Below are 18,867 nucleotides of genomic sequence, written 5' to 3'. Positions count from 1 at the left end.
TATAAACAAGCAAATCATTCTTCTAAATCTTCTTGTGGAGTTAGGTACTCTCATATAAAAGGCAAAGTATTAAAAGGTGGAGTCGAATTTGTTTTCTTAACTCCGAAACGGTTTATAAAAAGCCTTCGGTCAAGCCTGGCAAAATCGCAGACTATTATCCTATAGGACCTATAGGGCAACTTTTCTTCTCCGAGCAAAGGTGTCGATGGGGGCTAGTAGTGGCCACCAGGGAGGGAAGTGTTAACGATCGTGGCCACTGCTAGCCGTTTTCTGTGCATTTTTTTATTAATTTTGACACGCGCCCCTTTATAGATCTGTTGAGGGTTTCGTCTCAGAAAACAAGAAACATTTTTTTAATGGAGGACCCAGAAAATGATGCACCAAAAAAATGTTGAAAGGTGATTACTCCATAATTGTTCTGACCCCCAGACTCTGGCGGAGATAACCTTTTACAGCAGATATGCTGCCGAACCTCGGCATGTGGATCAACAGGTTTTCTAACGTTAACTGCAGTACTGCGTGTACAGCATGTGCAGGCCTAAGTGCCATGACCTCTTCAAGCTGTAGACTGCACCTGATCGAAGATTTCACATGATTCAACGGCAAGAATGAAGTGTGTAAATACATGTATTAGCTTTGAGTGACACCGATGCCGTTATGTCGTGAACCGGCAAGTTTGGGAACACCAATGGGTTGTTCGGACAGACAAAAAGACCTTCAACTAGAAAGAGGAGCAAATTTCCCCCTCCCTGGACCAACACTCAATCCTCCCTAAATCTCCCCTTTCCCTGAACCAACACTGAATCCTCCCTAAATCCTCTCCTCTCCATGAAGCAGCACTGGACCCTCCCTCCAGAAGCAGCACTAGATCCTCCCCTCTCCCTGAAGCAGCACTGGATCCTCCCTTCTCCCTGAAGCAGCACTGGATCCTCCCTAAATCCTCCCCTCTCCATGAGGCAGCACTGGATCCTCCCTTCTCCCTGAAGCAGCACTGGATCCTCCCTAAATCCTCCCCTCTCCATGAAGCAGCACTGGATCCTCCCCTCTCCCTGAAGCAGCACTGGATCCTCCCTAAATCTCCCCTTTCCCTGAACCAGCACTGATCCCACCTGAACCAGTACTGACCCCACCTCCCCCTGAAACAGTACCAAATTCTCTCTGCACCCTCCCTGGATCCCCCGAATTTCGGCCCAAACTACACCCTGAACATTCCCTCCCTGAACCGTGCCTATTTCCTCCAACCCTCAACCAGCACCGAATCACCTCCAACTCAGACTAAGAGTGTGGTCTGTTTCATTGGTAATCACCCTGGCCGAGAAGGTTATGTTTTGCACAGCGTTTGTGTGTGTGTCTGTCTGTCTGTGTACACGATAACTCAAGAATGGCTTGATTGATTATTTTCATATTTAGCAAGCAAGTAAGTAGGTCTTGGTGAGACCTTGAAATGATTAGATTTCGGGCCCCAAGCGACTTTCTATGGTACTGCAGCAGAAGTTCCGGTCTTAATATCTCGTGTTCTGAACATACTTTGGTTATGATTTCTAGATTGCCGAGGAGACGATTTTGGTTCACACTTTGAAAGGGAATAACTCAAGAAGGAGTTGACGGATCGTGATGATTTTTGGTATGTTGATAAGCATTGATTTACATGATCGCATACTGATACATGCAGTAGCGAATTTGCATCACTAATTAGAAAAGTATATGAATCAGTTGCGTTTCGTTATAGGACTCTCAAGCACGTGAAATATGTAACTGAGAAAAAGATGAATATCAACAGATATTAATGATGCAAATGAATACCTCTTTCGCATGATTCATGATGATATACTATACTTCCGTTCGGTGAATGATGGGGATTTGATTCTTGCAGTATTGAAAAGTTAAGTCAATCATTAGATATAAATCATGGAAATGAAGGCGTCATTTATACAATTCATGAGGAAATGCTATAATAGCCTATAAATGCCAAGATAATACGTTCATACTTTAAACAACTTGTGCTATGTTGTTACAAAAGATGATCATCTGATATGATTCATGCAAAGGAGGACCTTATTCGCGATATAAGTAAGAAACATTTATGATATGTCACTCAAAAATATTAACATCATTTGGCGAAGTTATGAGGTCCTGGAACTCTAGTTGGTGTCTTTTTACCTACATACTGAATATTGGAACACCTTTGGAAGAGTGATTACATTCCAATCTCCACCAAGGTGAAACTTTTTCAGGCTACATGTGTAACAGTGCTTACCTATGGGTGTGAGACATGGGTAATCACCAAGGTCATGGAGGACAGAATCAACGCCTTCGCTACCTCATGCTACCGAGTTATGCTGAGCATCAAAAGAATTGACCGGGTAGCTAACAACAGCATTTATGTAATGACCAAAACAAGTCCTCTGATAGAACATGTGAGACGGAGGCAGTTAAGTTTTCTCGGTCATATACTACGTATGCCTGACGATGAACCTGCCAGGATATATGCTCTGTATGCTCCATCGCATGGCAAACGCAGACGCGGTCGTCAACCCACCTCCTACTTCAACTACATCCAGCAGCTCCTGGGGGACCACAACAAACAACTTACACCAAAACAGATTGCCGACATGGCCAACAACAAGAGGGACTGGGCGAAGCTCACAGTCGTCTGCGCCGCAGTCGACCGATGACGATGATGATGATGATGATGACTGAATATAATGAAAATCGGTCGTTCCGTTGTTCAGTAATCCTCCTTGAAAACCATTTTGACAACGCCAATGCAGTTCCAGAGCAAGCTGCTAGGGGGCTCAAACCTACACCACTTTTTCCTTGCATCACAAGTTATCTGCTACCAAAATTAAGACGATAGCGCCAGGCCAACAGATAGAAAAAAAACGGAATTTCTGCGGCAGTACCAAGGTAACATGCCAGGGGGCCGAAAATCTAATTTGATCTTCGTCTTCCCTCCACACACACACACACACACACACACACACACACACACACACACACACACACACACACACACACACACACTCACACACGCACGCACGCGTGCGCGCGCACACACACACACACACGCACGCACACACACACACACACACACACACACTCACACACACACACACACACACACACACACAGGTAAGGTAACTTCAGTATCAACTTCTCTCAAGTGACAGAAACAACCCGCTGTATAGCTGTAATTACTTAATTCAAGTTTTAATATCCTTTACCCATGAGGAAAGATGCGAACAGCCAGGCGACGGACAGAAGAAGAAAGAAAGCCCACGACACATACAAAATGCTACTTTAAATAGGCGTCAGCTAAAAATATCTGGTTACACATGGCTGGCGACTAAAGTCAAACTAACCAGTCGGACTGCCACGGAACTCTGACGTCACCCAGACGGAATCTTGGGCGGGTTTCACGGGTCAACCAAACATTACTGTCTTTTTTAACTGAAGGTTGTCTAAGGGGTTTAGCAGCAAGATGTTATGATCAAGAGAGATCCGAATAAAAATCTACCTGACATGCATAAAACTACGGCATAGTAATTGTCACACGAGTATCCATAATTCATCGAATTCAATGCGGATTCATTGAACTAAAAGAAATTAGACTAGACCTCACTACATAGGATAGAAGCTTTCAAACGGCGTCCGCCATTTTTCTTCAGCTCACATCGGGTCGTCACAATCAGACAGTTCGTCGGCAAATTATGTCGGCTCGGATGCCCGCAAATAAAGACTGTACGTAAAACGTTGGGAATGACGAGGTCATCCGCGCCAGACAGAACTGGTTTATTTGAAGGTCATTCAAGCGAGACTGCGGCTGCGCCAAACCCTGCACACCACACGAGCTCGGTCGATCCTAACAAGATCCAGTGGAATTGTATACGAAGACAACAAATCGATCATCTGAAATATTGATCATTTGGGAACTTCCAGTAGTTTTATGACATCCGTGAAAAATGGACGAGGTCGTGTTTTCAGTCCATCTTGTTTTTTTTTTCCTGTCTTATTGTGTTTCCAGATATATTGTATCTAGCTATATAACCAACAATAACGTATGAAGAATAAGAACTTAATTGCGCAACGATTGTAAAAACAAATGTATGGTAACTTACGCACATGAGACTTACTATTGTAAATAGTTGACAAGTATAGAAACTTAACCTAATCTATGACTAACAGTAGAAATAATCCATAGAATAATGTACATGCTAATGCTCTAAAACAGTATGTTGGTAACAGTATGCTGTGTCAGGAATGTATGATGTTGTCTCTTTTTCCGCAGAGTTATATAAATTTGCCTACATAAGTGGATATATGAACAGGGCATGATAATATCATATTGAATATCTCTGTCCTGGTAGGTGTACATACAATAGATTGTAGCATTTTTTGTCGGTATGAAGGTACGAATGGATTGTAATAATGTGTGGTACGTGGGTAGGTCTTTGAAAGACGAAGCTTCCTGGCGGCTTCCTGACGACTTTTCTAGGTACTGCAGCACAACTTCCGGTGTGTATACTTACCTCCGCGAGAGAGGCTCACCTTCGACGTCGGTGGTTCTGTTTGTTACTCCGTGATGGAGGTCAGTGACCTCCGTTAGGAGTTTGTATCTGAGTTTGTATGTTCAGATGGATTTGTTTGGTAAGTCAGTAGTTATTGAGATCCCTGTGGTGCCTAGCACCATAGCACTAGCAGTATTTTTAGACCTGTTTCATTTTTTTTAGAAAGTCTGTAGATCGACACCCGATCTAAAAGATGTGGTACTCTGTACACGTAGTCTGTACTCTTTATCCGTGACTCCTCCCCCTCCACTTCGACCTTGTTGAAAAGCGGCCTGTGTGGCCGAACAAGCATTCGAAGGAAAATAAAGGCTTTGATTGACTTGACATGGACCTCTTGTTACCTCCCTGAAGGAGGTTCACCCCCTATAGGGGTATTAGATTTGTTTGTGTCTCTGTGTACGCAGTTGTAACTCAAGATCCCTTGGATGGATTTGTTTGTAATTTTGGCATGTCGTCTGGTAGAACGCTCGAGATGATGCACGTTGTTGTAATGGGCTCCGTAGCATTATTCATGACAAGGGCATCGTTGATCAGCAATGTAATGTTACAGAAATCACCCCCATCCTGACGGAATTGTGGTACAGCTCATTATTTAGGTACCATTGGTGGCATACGCTAGCTATCTGGGTATTGACCAAGCAGATGGTGGGATGAAGAAAGCTAATAGGATATAACGGTACGGGTCATATATGGAGGCTAAGGCCTTAAATACAGACCTTAAAGTGTATAAGACACCAATGACATCAGAATTAGAAATTCCCTGAAATTACATGAAGCATAATAATATTGTTTAATTACATAGACATTTGTAAAAAAATATACACCCTTTGGATGTTATTGAACATCCAACCAGCAAAACAGCATACCTCCAGCTCTTGCTTTTTTCAACCAGGTAGTTACATTAACCCTCAAACCGCCGTATGGGGTCAAAACTGACCCCAGGCGTATATTAACATGTGTCATTTTGACATTTCGAGTCGAAAACAAAATTCCTTCTGTGAGTTTGTTTGTATATATGTCTTATAACTTCTCACAAGTTTTTACCGAGATTGGCTCATTGTTGATTAAGTTATCCTAAAAAGTTTACGCGTGGTCCAGTGGGGTCAAAACTGACCCCAGCAAAATCTGCACTCATATTCCCTATTGTCTGATACTAGTCATCTACTAACATGTATGATAAGGCTTATTATGATCATAGTTACAAAATTTAATTTTGTAGAAACGTGAAAAAGCAATTATTTTTAATGAACATAAAGATTAATGACGTTGCGACGTATCATGACGTCATTAATGTGATTTTATTGACGAAAACCAACAAATTGGGTATTTCCATATAACTCAAAGGTACACGATAAAACTTGAATAGAAATTCTGTATGATAAATCATGATATATCCAAAGACGTTATTTGTAGATGGCAACAGGAACGACGTCAAGATGACGTCATGAAAATTATAGTCATATCAGGTTACACTAGCGAAATTAGCGACTTTTTCCAAATATGGCTCTCAGAAACCGGTTGCCATAGCAACATGAAAACATTGCTTAGTTATTTCATTAAATTCAAATTGTTGCCAACGAAATTTTAGCAAAGGTGACCAAGTTTGGTTGTTCTAGCGTAAGACATTCACATGCTATATGACACCAAGTGTTGGCGCAGGCCTCAAAAGAGCCCGCTTGTCTGAATAGCGTTAGTTGCAAAAGACGATGTTCCCTATTTTTGCATAAATTATAATAATTATTCACACCTAATCATGTCAAACTGTCCCTTAATAGATAACTTAAACTATACATATACAAACCACAAAAATAGTCACCAAAAAGCTGTATTTGTAGAAAACATTGTGGGTCAGTTTTGACCCCATACGGTAAGATTAGTCGTAGAAAAGCTACGGTGGTTTGAGGGTTAATCAGTGAAATTAACCCTCATGACATTACGCTCATTATCATGGCAGCCGGTTTGGAACTTTGCACTGCGGCTCGGAAAGAGCGTTCTTTAGAGAAGCAAACAAACTAAATATTGTAATGTCTTTTAATTAAATGTAATCACGATGATTAAGCACTGTTCTCTCATCAAATAATGTTTTCCACATGTGGTTCAAGGTTCTGAACTAGCTGCCGTGTTCATTGTGACGTCATGAGGGGTAAAGTCACTGATTAACGTAATTACCTGGTGACAAGATCAGAGAAAAATCAAAAGCTGGAAGTGTGGTTTCTTATGGTTCAATGTTAAATAACATCAGAAGGGTGTGTATTTGTTTTGACCGTTTATATTCATTGAATGATACTATTTCGATTACAGATAATAAGAAAATGATGTATTTTGGTGTCATTAAACACTGAATGACCGATGTGAAACCATTGTGCTATATCATAGTCATATCATCTGATATATACAGATGGTTAGGCTGGTCGCTGTTTTGCTGAATCGAAGAACAGATTCGCTAAATCTTGGCTTGACTGACATGCCTTCAGTTAACCACTGGTGCCAGTACAAATAAAGCTTCATAACAAGGAACAGTCTGGTCAAGTGAAAATTGTAATACACCGTTTATTATTCATGACTTAAAGGAAACCCAAGCAATATTAGGGCCCGAAAATAAGGTTTTGAAAGTCAATTTTTCTAGTCATTTCTATACATGATTCGTTCAAACAACACTATCACAACGTATAGCGACATCCATGGTGCAAAAATATGACGTGGGTACGGGTGTGATATGAGAACTCACTAAAAATCGTGGGGTTTTTGGTAGGCTCACGAAACTAAGGGGATCATCGTGCGGATCGTGTTTGCGCGGTTTTGACATGCTCAAAGTATAAAGTCACACAAATGAGCTTAACTGTGTTAGTAAATGTCACTACCATAAAGATTTTAGCATTCTTTTGTTTTCATTTTGTGCCCTAATATTGCTTTGATTGCCTTAAAACGACGGATATGTTGCAGCAAAGTGTAAAGAACATCTAGTCAGTTAGACCATTGAGCGACCAAAAGTTTGCGAGATGACTCGATCAGCGGTCGCCAAACTCCCAAAGAGATATTTCTGTAGACATTCTCTGTTTTGAACCAGGGTTGAGGCCATGAGTGTTCTTTGAAGTGCGCTCAGGGAGACTGTGACAGTTGAGACTGTGAGAGATATTTCAATTTTTTGGTCGTTAATTGGTCTCCTCTCTTTGTAATGCTTTGGTCCCAATTGCGCCGGTGCCCGTCAGGGGTGCAGTCCCGGCCGGGCCCCGAAGCCACAAGTTTGTCCCAGTGGACTACTGGGTACCGGGGGTATCTCCCAGTGTTCGCACGATTATCTCACGGAGTGTATTTGTTAGCGGGTCCCGCGTTGGTTTTAAGACCGGCTTAAAATGATTCGGGGTCCCGGCCGGGCCCAAAAAAAACCGGCAGCCGCAGGGCCACGTAGGAGTCAAACCCGAAAGTGACAAAAGAAAACAGCCCGTGAACTACCCGGCGGGGCCACTTTTTCCAATTGGGACTGAAGCATTAGGGTATCACTTATAATGGGCAATCCTACATGTACATGCACGAGCCTATTTGCCTTTTCACATGTGACAGATAATATCAATTGCACAGGTCTTATACAAACAACGATACAGCCAGGAAGGGCAAGCCGGAGAAGCGTAATTTTTTCTACTCTCTATCAACCATGTTCCAGTCATAGTTTTGTAGGGGGTACAAATCACGTGTATATGACATTGTTGATTTCTCGAACAATTCTATCAATAAAACCTGTGGGTCTAGTCAGTTGATGAATCATTCTTTGAATCGGCGAAAAACACATTTCAATTGATGCTTAGGATGAAGTCATTTTTCGGAAGACCAGTATCAAAATTTGTCCACCAAATCAGTACATGTTGGATACCGTCAAATACCTCTACCGGCCTCCACCCGGCTAGGTATGCATTGAACAGAAAGGGGTCAAGAAGCAAATGTAATGTAGCTGACAGCTTTTTTGATAAGAAAAGTGTCCTTTTTATCATGCTCAGCCATCGGTCCTCCGGTATGAAGTGATGGGAAACTGTCGTCTGAAGCCTAAAGTTACCTGTGTGCTGTTGTTGTGTAGCAGACGAGGACGGAGGACCTGGCAGCATGCACGTTGTGTTCACGTGTACGGCTCTATATATACCTGCTGACCGGAAGTGACGTCATCCCCATCGGACCAATGACCGAACAATAGGAAGTAAAACTACTGTAGGTAAGAGAGTTAAGGAACTGTGCGATGCAAATTACACGTGACTTCTAGCGGAAATAGAAAGGACTAGTACTCTTCGGTCTAGTCGTCATCTTCCTCCTCCTCCTCTTCGTCGCTGTCTTCCTCCTGTAAGTGCCATAAGACAAATATTCTCATTTAGTTGTTCTACGTGAGTGAAACCTTAGTTCAGAGTGACTGAATATGACTTGACCACTGTCTTTCATGGGGTTAATGGCAGGCACCGTCACGTGTCAAAAACTTCCTATCGACCAGGGGGTTTGTCCATTTTGTCCAGAGGTAATTGAAGACGAATATCACTTTTTGATTGTATGTCCAAAATATTTTGATATACGTAATTCACTATACTCAATGCTATCGTCAATAGACTTGAAAAGCAAATGAAGTACATAATGACATGTGACAACCCCTGCATGGTATACAGTGGGAAATATATGTATAGACGTTAGAAACTCCTCCAATGATTGTAAAATCCCATTGACATCCCATACTACTACACCATATTATATAAGATAGATTGTTTGGCCTAATAGAATGTTATCTTTGTACCAGTGAATGCCATACTTTGTACCTTGTATAATTGTTGTGCAATAAAGTTATCATTATTGTTATCGCCATGACATGAGGACTGCTAAGAGAGATGACAAGATGCTACGAGACAGGTTCTGTTTTCATGCTCTAAAACACATTCTAATCCTTGTTGTAGTTTTAAGCCCCGGTTACACATCCGGGACCTTCCCTTGACCTTGCCATCTATGGTTCTGTGTTTTGGTTGCATCTCGGTTGTGTTGTAAAGGTCGGGGTGGTTGGCACGCGTTCCGGTAGTAGTCGCCTCGGTTGGGAATGAGTTAGAAGAGATTCGTCTCTAAGGATCATGAGTGAGTCGTGGGTAGGTTGGGAACTGGTTTGGAGTACATTTGTAAGTTAGTGGTGGTCGTGGCGTGGTTGGGAGCCAATCTAACACCCAATTAAGCCAAGACTACTCCGACCCAGACCCGAATATTTTCAACATTTCGACCAGTTTCCAACATCGACGACCAAGTGCCAACTACAGCCGGCCCGGCTACCAATCGAACACAAAACATAGTTGGGGGAAGGTTGGGTGTGCTCGGGAGGCCATGGCCGGATATGTGGGAAAGGGTCTTAATCAACATATCTCAGCTTAATTGGAACTTATAAGCAAAAAAAAAAGGATTTCTTTCGTACGAACAGTTGGCGTAGGACACTTACCTTCTGAAGTTGTTTGAAGAGTCTCTTCGCCAACTTCTTGAATTCGTCCTTGGATATCTTCTGATCCCCTGAAAACGACAAGAAAAAAACCCCACTTATTTCACGTCCATAAAGATACTCTTTTTTAGGCGTTACGTTACCTTTGAGTGTGTTCAATATAAGAATTTGCGACAAACTTAAAAATATTCTGCATAAAGAAAACTTTATCAGCCACATAAAAGTACATTTGCGTCATCATCTAATACTTTCTGCATTAAAACAACCCGTACCATAGCCCCCTCCTTTTTGGTATTAGGCCAATTTTTGTCCGTTTCCAAAAAATGTTTTCGGCCATCCTGTAAATCGTACAAAGCAGTTGCAAAATGAGAAAACGTATGCTGTAAATTGCAAAAAAAAAACGTATGTTGGGAAAAGGATATTAATGTCTTAGAATGCCGAAGTCAATTTCAAAATCAAAGAAGAATATGTAAAATAACAAAAAATGAAAAATCTATTATTCGGTATACCATACTGTGTTTAGTTTTGTTTATCCTTCCTAACCACGCAGATTTCATAATGAAGAAAACTTTTTTTCATGACTTCTTTTTTCACACGATCGCGTCAGTTTTGGGGTTCCCAGAGGATGTCATCCATTTAATCAAATCAACATGGCCTCACCACTGATAAATGCATGGCAGCCGGGTGGGACCAAACAAATCTATTCTACATGTTCGTATAACGAAATCGTGTTGCTTTTTGCAATTAGTATAACATATATACAAAGAAATGGCCAGAAAATAGACTTCGAACATTTTCACGGTAATAGCTCGTATCACATAACCGTATGTGAGACCCAGAGACCTTCGGAAGATCGGTAGCCTACCGCGGACCAAATGTCTGGAACAGCCTACCGCCAGACACACGTATGGCTCCGAATCTGACTTCCTTTAAGAGACTCTTGAAGTAACGGAAATGAACAAAACGAACGGACACGGACCATGAACCAGTAAATATGTAATGATATATGTTGAAAGAGTTATTAGGACTCAAATGACTGTGTATCTCTGCTACAGGGTATATTGTATCTTACCTCAAATTTGGTCAATGGGGGAAAACATTACACATAGGAACGTGAATCTTTACCGTCAGTGTCGAGTTTCCCGAAGAACTTCTCAAACTTTTTCTCTGGGATTGCCCTCTCGTCCTGCTCGGCTCCGATCTGAGAAACGAAGTGAAAAATGATGAACCCGCAAGAAGCATACAATCAACAGCTGACATGATTCCCTTTGAAATTTTATGTCCTGTGGAAAAGTTTGTAATAGTATGCCAATATTAGACATTTTCCAATACTTGAACTGTCAGAAAGTACGACGCTTTGTCTCTAGCACCATTTCTGAGCCAACTATCGGTGAAATTTTCGACTCTGTTCCAATGAGTGCTCCTTAAGAGTGTTGCTATTTTTGTCTTTTTTACAAGACCAGGGTCGCAAAGTAGTTTGGGTAAAGGGGGAAAGTATGCTGTATTTCTCTGTCCTACTTTCTACGGCCATGTTGATTTCATTATATGGATGACATCCGCGCGCGCATCGATTTTCGTCCATTTCCCAAAATAATTTCTACCATACTGTAGATCGTGCAAAGCAGCTACAAAATGAGCAATTATATGCCGTAAATTAAAAAAAAAGATATTTCGGAAAGCGGATACTAATGTCTAGAATGCCAAACTCAAAAGAGGCAGATGTGAAAGACGAAATGAAGGATTCATTATTTGGTATATCATTCTCCATGTGTTTAGTCATTTGTTCAACCTTCCAGACTTCGTAGATTTTATGATGAAGGCAACTTTGTTTTTTAATTTTTTTTCGCACGCTCGCACCAATTTTCTGGTTTCCAGAGGATGTCATCCATATAATCAAATCAACATGGCCTAAATGTAATGTGTGCAGAGGTGGTCACCAGGGTGTTGAGCGCATCCAACAGTTCTGCCTTCTCCAAGAAGCCGCTTCCGTCCGTGTCGAGTTCTGAGAACGCCTTGTCTGCCGCCTGCTCAAACGTGTCCTGGTGATCAACGGGAAACACAGACTACAAGTCAAGGAGCAAGTCAAGGAGCAAATCGGCCAATCATAATGTGCCGTTCATAATCATATTAAAGAAGAGCACATCATCTTTCGCTGTCGACGTATCAATAACAAGTAAAACACTTATAAATCAATCGTCTATTGTATTCTCAGATGGAACAGTACTTACTAGTGTTACGCATGAATATTGTTGATGTGTCACCTTAAAAACCAGTCAAAATACTTAACACGACTCACACACAGCCCGGATACATGGTCTCACCACAAATACTAGTACCCTGCCCACACCCCTCTCACCTCCCCCTGCATCAGGCCTTTGATGGCTGCCCTAACTTGTTTCATCGCCATCTTCTTTCCCTTCTTGTCCTTGGGTGGCATCGTGGCAGATTGATGATTGGGGTGACTGAAACTTGATGTAAGTGACAAAAACAAACAGTTACAAATGATAAGGTTATTGCGAAGTTCGCTCTTGGAAACATATTTTGGAGGCTCGCATCTTTCGTGATGGTTGAAATTCAAGGTTTTATGCAGGTATTGGACTGGTAACAAACTGCGGAAGCCTTAATGTTGTAATCTCCATCAAAAATGGAGGTACTGTTTTTAGCACGTCTGTTTGTTTGTTTGTTTGAGTGTGTGTGTGTGTGTGTGAGAGTGTATGTGTGTGTGTACGTGTGTGTGTGTGTGTGTGTGTGTGTGTGCGTGCGTGTGTGTATGTGTGTGTGTGTGTGTATGTGTGTGTGTGTTTATGTTGTGTGTGCAGGCCTAGGCTGAATATTTTTGTGAAATCAGTTCACACATCTCTTCATTGGGCATGGGTTTCCCGCTATGACCCCAACTGGGACCAAGTTAAAACAAGTAAAGCACATAATATCTACATTTTTGCAAGTGGTTACTGACAGGATCATCCTGTCAGAAATAGAAAAATTTGCACTGATCATCCTGTGCAGTGAAAATTTTTCTACTGCTGACAGGATTTTTCGTCAGCAGTGTTAGTCCTATATATGATGTCCTTATGTCCTTGGTTAATATTTCTAGTGCTGACGGGATCATCTTGAAATTCTAAATTTCGTGATAAAAAGCAAGTGTTTGCCTGCTATTCCTCCATATGTTAGAAACGTACAACTACAAATGTCTCATACTAATGGTTTATTGGTTTGTTGGTCAGAAATTACCCGTGCAATGGCAGCCAGTGCTGAATTGCTGCAATTCAGCAATTCAGCACTGGCTGAAAATACACAACAGATACATATTTGCTCCACACTTGTACTTTGTGGAACTGTCGCAAGGGTCTAGGCGGCTGCCATTCGGCGACCTACCCCAACCGAAGTCAGGTATACCCATTCACGCCTGGGTGGAGTGGGGAAAGTCGTGTCAAGTGCCTTTCCCGAAGACACAACATCGGGCATATCGGGGTTTCGAACCCGGGACCTCTCGGTTCTGGGCGAAACACCCTACCGATTGCGCGACATGGTGCCACTAGATCAAAATCACACGTGTCTGCAAATTCATTGGATTTATTGAACACGGCATCTATTCATTCTGCAATCTATTAATTTTACATCATACTGTCAATAAAAGCTTATCATTTATTATGGATGTCTGTCAGACGACCGGTCGCCCCGTGTCTAAATAATTGAGTACAAGAGTAGGCGTCGGTTGGCAGGATTCAATATCAAGGGCTGCATGGGTCTATGTTCAACATTTTGTGCACCCTGTTGTGCAAGTTGGGTCTAAACAGGAATTTTGAAGTCGTAGGGAGACCTTTACCAGATGTCGGGAAAATCCGACGTCCCCAGCAATATCGACGTATTTAGGAGATGTCAGTAAAACTGTATAAATTGGGCCGACTGAGTCGAAAACGCGTGTGTACCCAGCCATTGTTTTATGCTTGAGTGTGTAGACGTTGTAATATAATAATATAATATGATATAATATGATATGATATGATATGATATGATATAATATAATATAATACGATACGATACGATACGATATGATATGATATGATATGATATGATATAATATAATATAATATAATATAATAAACCCACGTCGACACAAGCCATTAGACCGAAAGGTCACAGAAAGCCAGTCAATTAGATTTACTCATTTCTATTTCCTCCACGCAAGTTGTGATTGACTGATTTAGACGTCCACTTGACGTGCTCATAAATGGGCTTTACTGTTGTTGCCCCGGCGACCTTTCAATATCTGTGTTGCATGTCTATAGGGGGCTACCACGCCCTTCTTTGTCCTTCAACAATCAATAGATAATGGCTGTACAAACGCGTGACGGAGCAGGCACGATCTAGAAGTAGCTAGTCTCTACCATCAAGCCTCTATGACCAGACTAACTACGACGGCTTAAGGGAGAATATTTGCCAGGGACGTTTGGCCACCAGAGGGTTTCATTCGAAGGCGGGCAAATTATCAACCTTACCGTGGACTGACTCTACTGGCCAATTATTCCCCTTTTTCGCCGACTTCTACGATCCCTTCCGCCCGTCCCAAATTTATCAAAATCGCGAATCAACGCCCCCCCCCCAAAAAAAAAATTAGAAATAAAACACCAGCGCTCCAAGAAGGCTGCGAGGGAAGCTACCCTGGAGTCGAACAGCGTTAAGAATGAGTGGAATTACACATTCTTACGTTGATTCTGATTTTGAAAAAATAGTTTGTGGTGAACTGGAGAATGATAGAGTGGTTAGAGTCATAACTATCTTTTACATCTTCTGTCAATTTGTCCATCGTAAAGGAAAACCAAGGAGGGAAAACATAACCAAGAACTTATAATTAGTCTCAGCTGGGTATATATTTTCATTCCAGCTCACGCGGCCTGTGTCCTCCCTGCAAGCATTGCTAAAGCCGGCCTCACAATTCATGCGAGCGTCGGCCGAATTCGTAGATCGCCCGACGCTCGCCGAATTTCAAAATCGCCCGAGCGTCGACCGTATTTTCCAATGAAAATCTCGGGCGACGTCCGTCGAACACTAGAAACTAAAAATCCCCCATGAAATGGTACCATCCCTTGGACATGGACGAAGTCAGAATCGACTAACCTGGTATTTGGATCAACTTTTATTTCTAAAAATCGACCGAAGCCCGCGTAATCGACAGAACGTCGGCCGTACTTCGGCCGAAAATGCACATTTGAAGCTCGCCAACACGTCGGCCGAGCTGAATTTCTTATTTGTGACGGGGGCTTAAACTCCCAGTCTGCACCTAGCAGCATACAGAATGGTGATAAACTATCTATAAATTGGGACCACACGTGGAGATTTGAAGCGCCTTTGAATTGAATTTGAAATTCAAACTGGCCATTACCCGACTTACCGGCTATACAGAAGAACTTAATTGCACGCCAATTGTACACGGTACAATGTATGGCAACAACTATCAAAACATAATACAAAACAGAGGTGACTGTTATAGAATAAAACTTGACAGCCTAATTGCTAATATAATAAGTGCTAGGATAAGGCTTTGATATAGTGTTTCAATCCTGTGGGAATAATCCTTAGTTTTGGTATTTTTTCTAATGACAAAGCAGTGTTTTATATATTTACCCATTTTGCATTATTGGGGTTGTTGCATTTAAAAATATATGCAAATCTGTATGTAGCATCGAGACTCTTAAAAACTTTTGTACTTGATTTGAGAAATGTGAATAAGTTATTGCCTAAAATATCATATCTACAGCATTCCAAAGTGATATTCATCTTCAATTTGCTATATATGATGTTAGTTATTGGATTTTGGTACGGAGGGCTCGAGTGACAAATATGCAACTACCTACTGCCGGTGTGGGCCCGGAGATCGAGAGTAATGCATGTCCAAATGAAATTGAAGATGAACAACACTTTATCCTAGATTGTCCACGATACCATAAGAAACGCTCAAAGCTGTTCAACTTTCTTTCCGCTTGTTCAGCAGAATTTGATACATTCCAGTCTATAGATAAATTCAAATACATTCTAGAAGGAGACAACCCTTACTGTGTAAAAACAGGTAAATATATCAAAGAATGTTTAGATCTTGGAACTAGTAGACAGTGTAAGTGATACGTTAAACTCGACATGTTGAAGTATTCATATACTTGTACTTAGGTTAATCATTTTGTATACCATTGTTTGTTGCTTGCATGTATAGTTGTAGAAGACCTTACGAAAGTCGCTGTACTTTTGTCGTGTCAATATAGATTTCTTTTCTGTCATTTAGAATTTCTCATTCTATTCTGTCCTGCCACAATCACGATTCCTTCCATTTTCCATAAAATTTAAGTCTAATCAACTCGAGACATCATAAGAACGTTAGCATATCGACGCTGAAAGTGAGAGGCGACTGAGGGTGCTATCGATATGTACATGTACAGATCCAACTTCCCATTCCCTCCGCGTAGACATGTCGATATTGCCGGTGCATGCGCAGGAAGTCTTTTTGCGTTCCTGAAATCTCATGATCGGCTCTCACTGCGCACACGAAAACCAGTGCCGCTCAATTCGCGGACAGCTAGCGGCTTAACATTACTACCTGCATTGTTTATTGGAATGTAATCGCGTATAAATATACCTACAGACGCTGAAATGAACCACACAAAATTTTACCTATGTAAGAACTGCTGCTGAGTTGTGCTGGAAATCGAATTTAGAACATTTCCCTCAGTTTGAGACATATCATCGCAGAAACAGCCATAGTTGTATGATAAGTGCGATGGTGACTCGCTGACCGCACTTATACAGATGTGAAAACCGCAAGATTTACAAAACACACGACCGGAGACTTACAACAAAATAGGAATGTTCGTCTCCAGTTCCGTATACTACATACATAGACAAGCCATTATTGCCTAGCCTCTACCATGCCCCGTTGATCGCAGGAAAAATATTAGCGATTGGCCAAATTGAGTGAATGTCAATAGCCTCTCTCCGTAGCCTTAGCCTTAGCATACTATTCACTGAATTTGGCCGAGTTCTTCTACTTTTCCAGGGATCAGCGGAGCCTGGAATAGAGGGCGATTATTCCCAACCGACAGACAATGTGGCTGACTGTACAGCGCTGTGGTGCGTGTAAGCGTGGTGCGAGGAGGAACTCACCGCCGTGCTTCTCCTTCCCAGAGATCCTCAGAAATAGCCAGCAAAGAAGGTGCCAGGATTATGTGGGCGTGGTCGAGAGCCCGATCGTCTAGCCTCCTCTGCAGGCCTCCCGGGCGGCACCGGCGTTCATTTTTTTGGGAAGCGCTGATTCGCGGTTTTCAACTTATCCGTAGCCTATATCAGGCTCCTAACGTGGATGGAAAGAGTAGAAATCGGCCAAATAGAGAAATTGGCCAGCCAATAGATACAGTTTGTCACGTCGGGAGCCTGTCAGGAGTCGTCTTCTTCTTTGAAGTTCACTAATAGCAAGTGCCAAGTGGCAAATTGTATCTATCGGCTGGCCAACTCCTCTATTTGGCCGATTTCAACTCTCTCCAACCACTTCTGGAGCCTGGCCGCTAACTTATTCCGGCCAGGTTCTGTTGCTGGGGACATCGTATTGCCGTCACGACCGCCCGGGAGGCCTGCAGAGAAGGCTACCGATTGCCCGGGGCAATGTGAAGTCTACTAGTATTCAATTTGTCGTATGACGTTATCATGTTCATGACGGCTATTGTTATAAGGTTGCCAATACCGATGGATCTTCAAAGCTCACGTGCTACATTTATTATTAGTAGTGTGTTGGCTGTAATTTGTCTTATCACTTTTTATTTTGTAAACGATAATACTCGTACATTGAAGAGGATATCCGGACAACTGCCTGTAGCAGGCACTGGGATGTTGCATAGTCCGAGAACGGAACTATGAAATATTCAAATGTTGGGGAAAATCGAATTCCACCATATCCTTTAAATTGCACATTATTCATTAAAAGTTTCTGTAGGAAACGGTTTCACTACCGACAGTGCTTTTGGTATGTTCTGTACGTCGAACTTTGGGGCTAGCCGGCTACAAACCCCAGAAATTGTCCGACTGGCCGGTATCATAGAATGATGTAAGCGTGTGCCAATGGTTGGAAACTATTTTGACGAACTTATTCAATATTCATCATCCCGTCAGGGCACAAAGCCGTTTGAAGTTTTGTTGTCTATACATATGGGGGGGGGGGGAGGTAAATGATCTATTGTGAGGAAAGGTTGGTGGAAATGTCACCATCACCATACTATTGTATAAGAAAATGCACTATATGATTTCGACCAAGCCATAGAAGACGTCCGGCACGAGCCAGATCGACCAGTCTGGGCCAATATGGCCCAGCAGGCAGATGCCAATGAACATCTAAAAATGATGCTTGTCTATTCCGGGGCAGGATCAGCTGCAGAGTCGGCAGCAGAGTATTTCGACAACTGGGGAGCGTTCAATCAGTATCTCCGTGCTGACCTTCTGATCCACAAGTGTCCTGTGTCCTCCCACCCTGTTCTCAGCACCAAGGACGTGCCCAAGATGTTCGAGGTTCGCAATGTCAGCGGGATGAAGATGCGAAACTTCCTGAAAGAACTGAACACCGTCTGTCCCTTGGGCTCGAGATCCGAGTCAACGCACGCCGGGTCACAAGAGTGATGGACACCGACGGGTGTTGGAGTGGGCATTGCCAGACAGTGCAGACTAGCTTTTTGGTTTTAAAGAGTTAAAAGACTCCAGTGGTTAGTGACCCTGCCTCTAGACATCGTTAGTTCGAATCCCGACTGAGTCGCTCACCCGACATGCATGCTACTTGACAGGGTTGCCGTCCTTTGATAGGTGGTCCACTGCTCATTGTACTTG

General features: G+C 42.3%; 1 protein-coding gene across 1 annotated transcript; it reads right to left on the bottom strand.

Annotated features, from left to right (window-relative positions):
- Positions 1-7,098: 7,098 nt before the first annotated feature.
- On the bottom strand, positions 7,099-17,256 carry LOC136435729 (neurocalcin-delta A-like). Its single transcript, XM_066429413.1, has 6 exons — positions 17,164-17,256; positions 12,368-12,479; positions 11,949-12,050; positions 11,137-11,212; positions 10,015-10,082; positions 7,099-8,892 (listed from the first exon to the last, which is right to left on the bottom strand). Exons 2-6 carry the CDS (start codon positions 12,446-12,448, stop codon positions 8,848-8,850), a joined length of 372 nt encoding a protein of 123 aa, XP_066285510.1. The 5' UTR covers positions 12,449-12,479; positions 17,164-17,256; the 3' UTR covers positions 7,099-8,847.
- Positions 17,257-18,867: the final 1,611 nt, after the last annotated feature.

This window comes from Branchiostoma lanceolatum, chromosome 5, assembly GCF_035083965.1.
Source record: "Branchiostoma lanceolatum isolate klBraLanc5 chromosome 5, klBraLanc5.hap2, whole genome shotgun sequence".
Classification (NCBI taxonomy): Eukaryota; Metazoa; Chordata; class Leptocardii; order Amphioxiformes; family Branchiostomatidae; genus Branchiostoma; species Branchiostoma lanceolatum.
The sequence above is the reverse complement of the archived record's forward strand: the minus strand, read 5'-3'. Positions and strand labels throughout refer to the sequence as shown.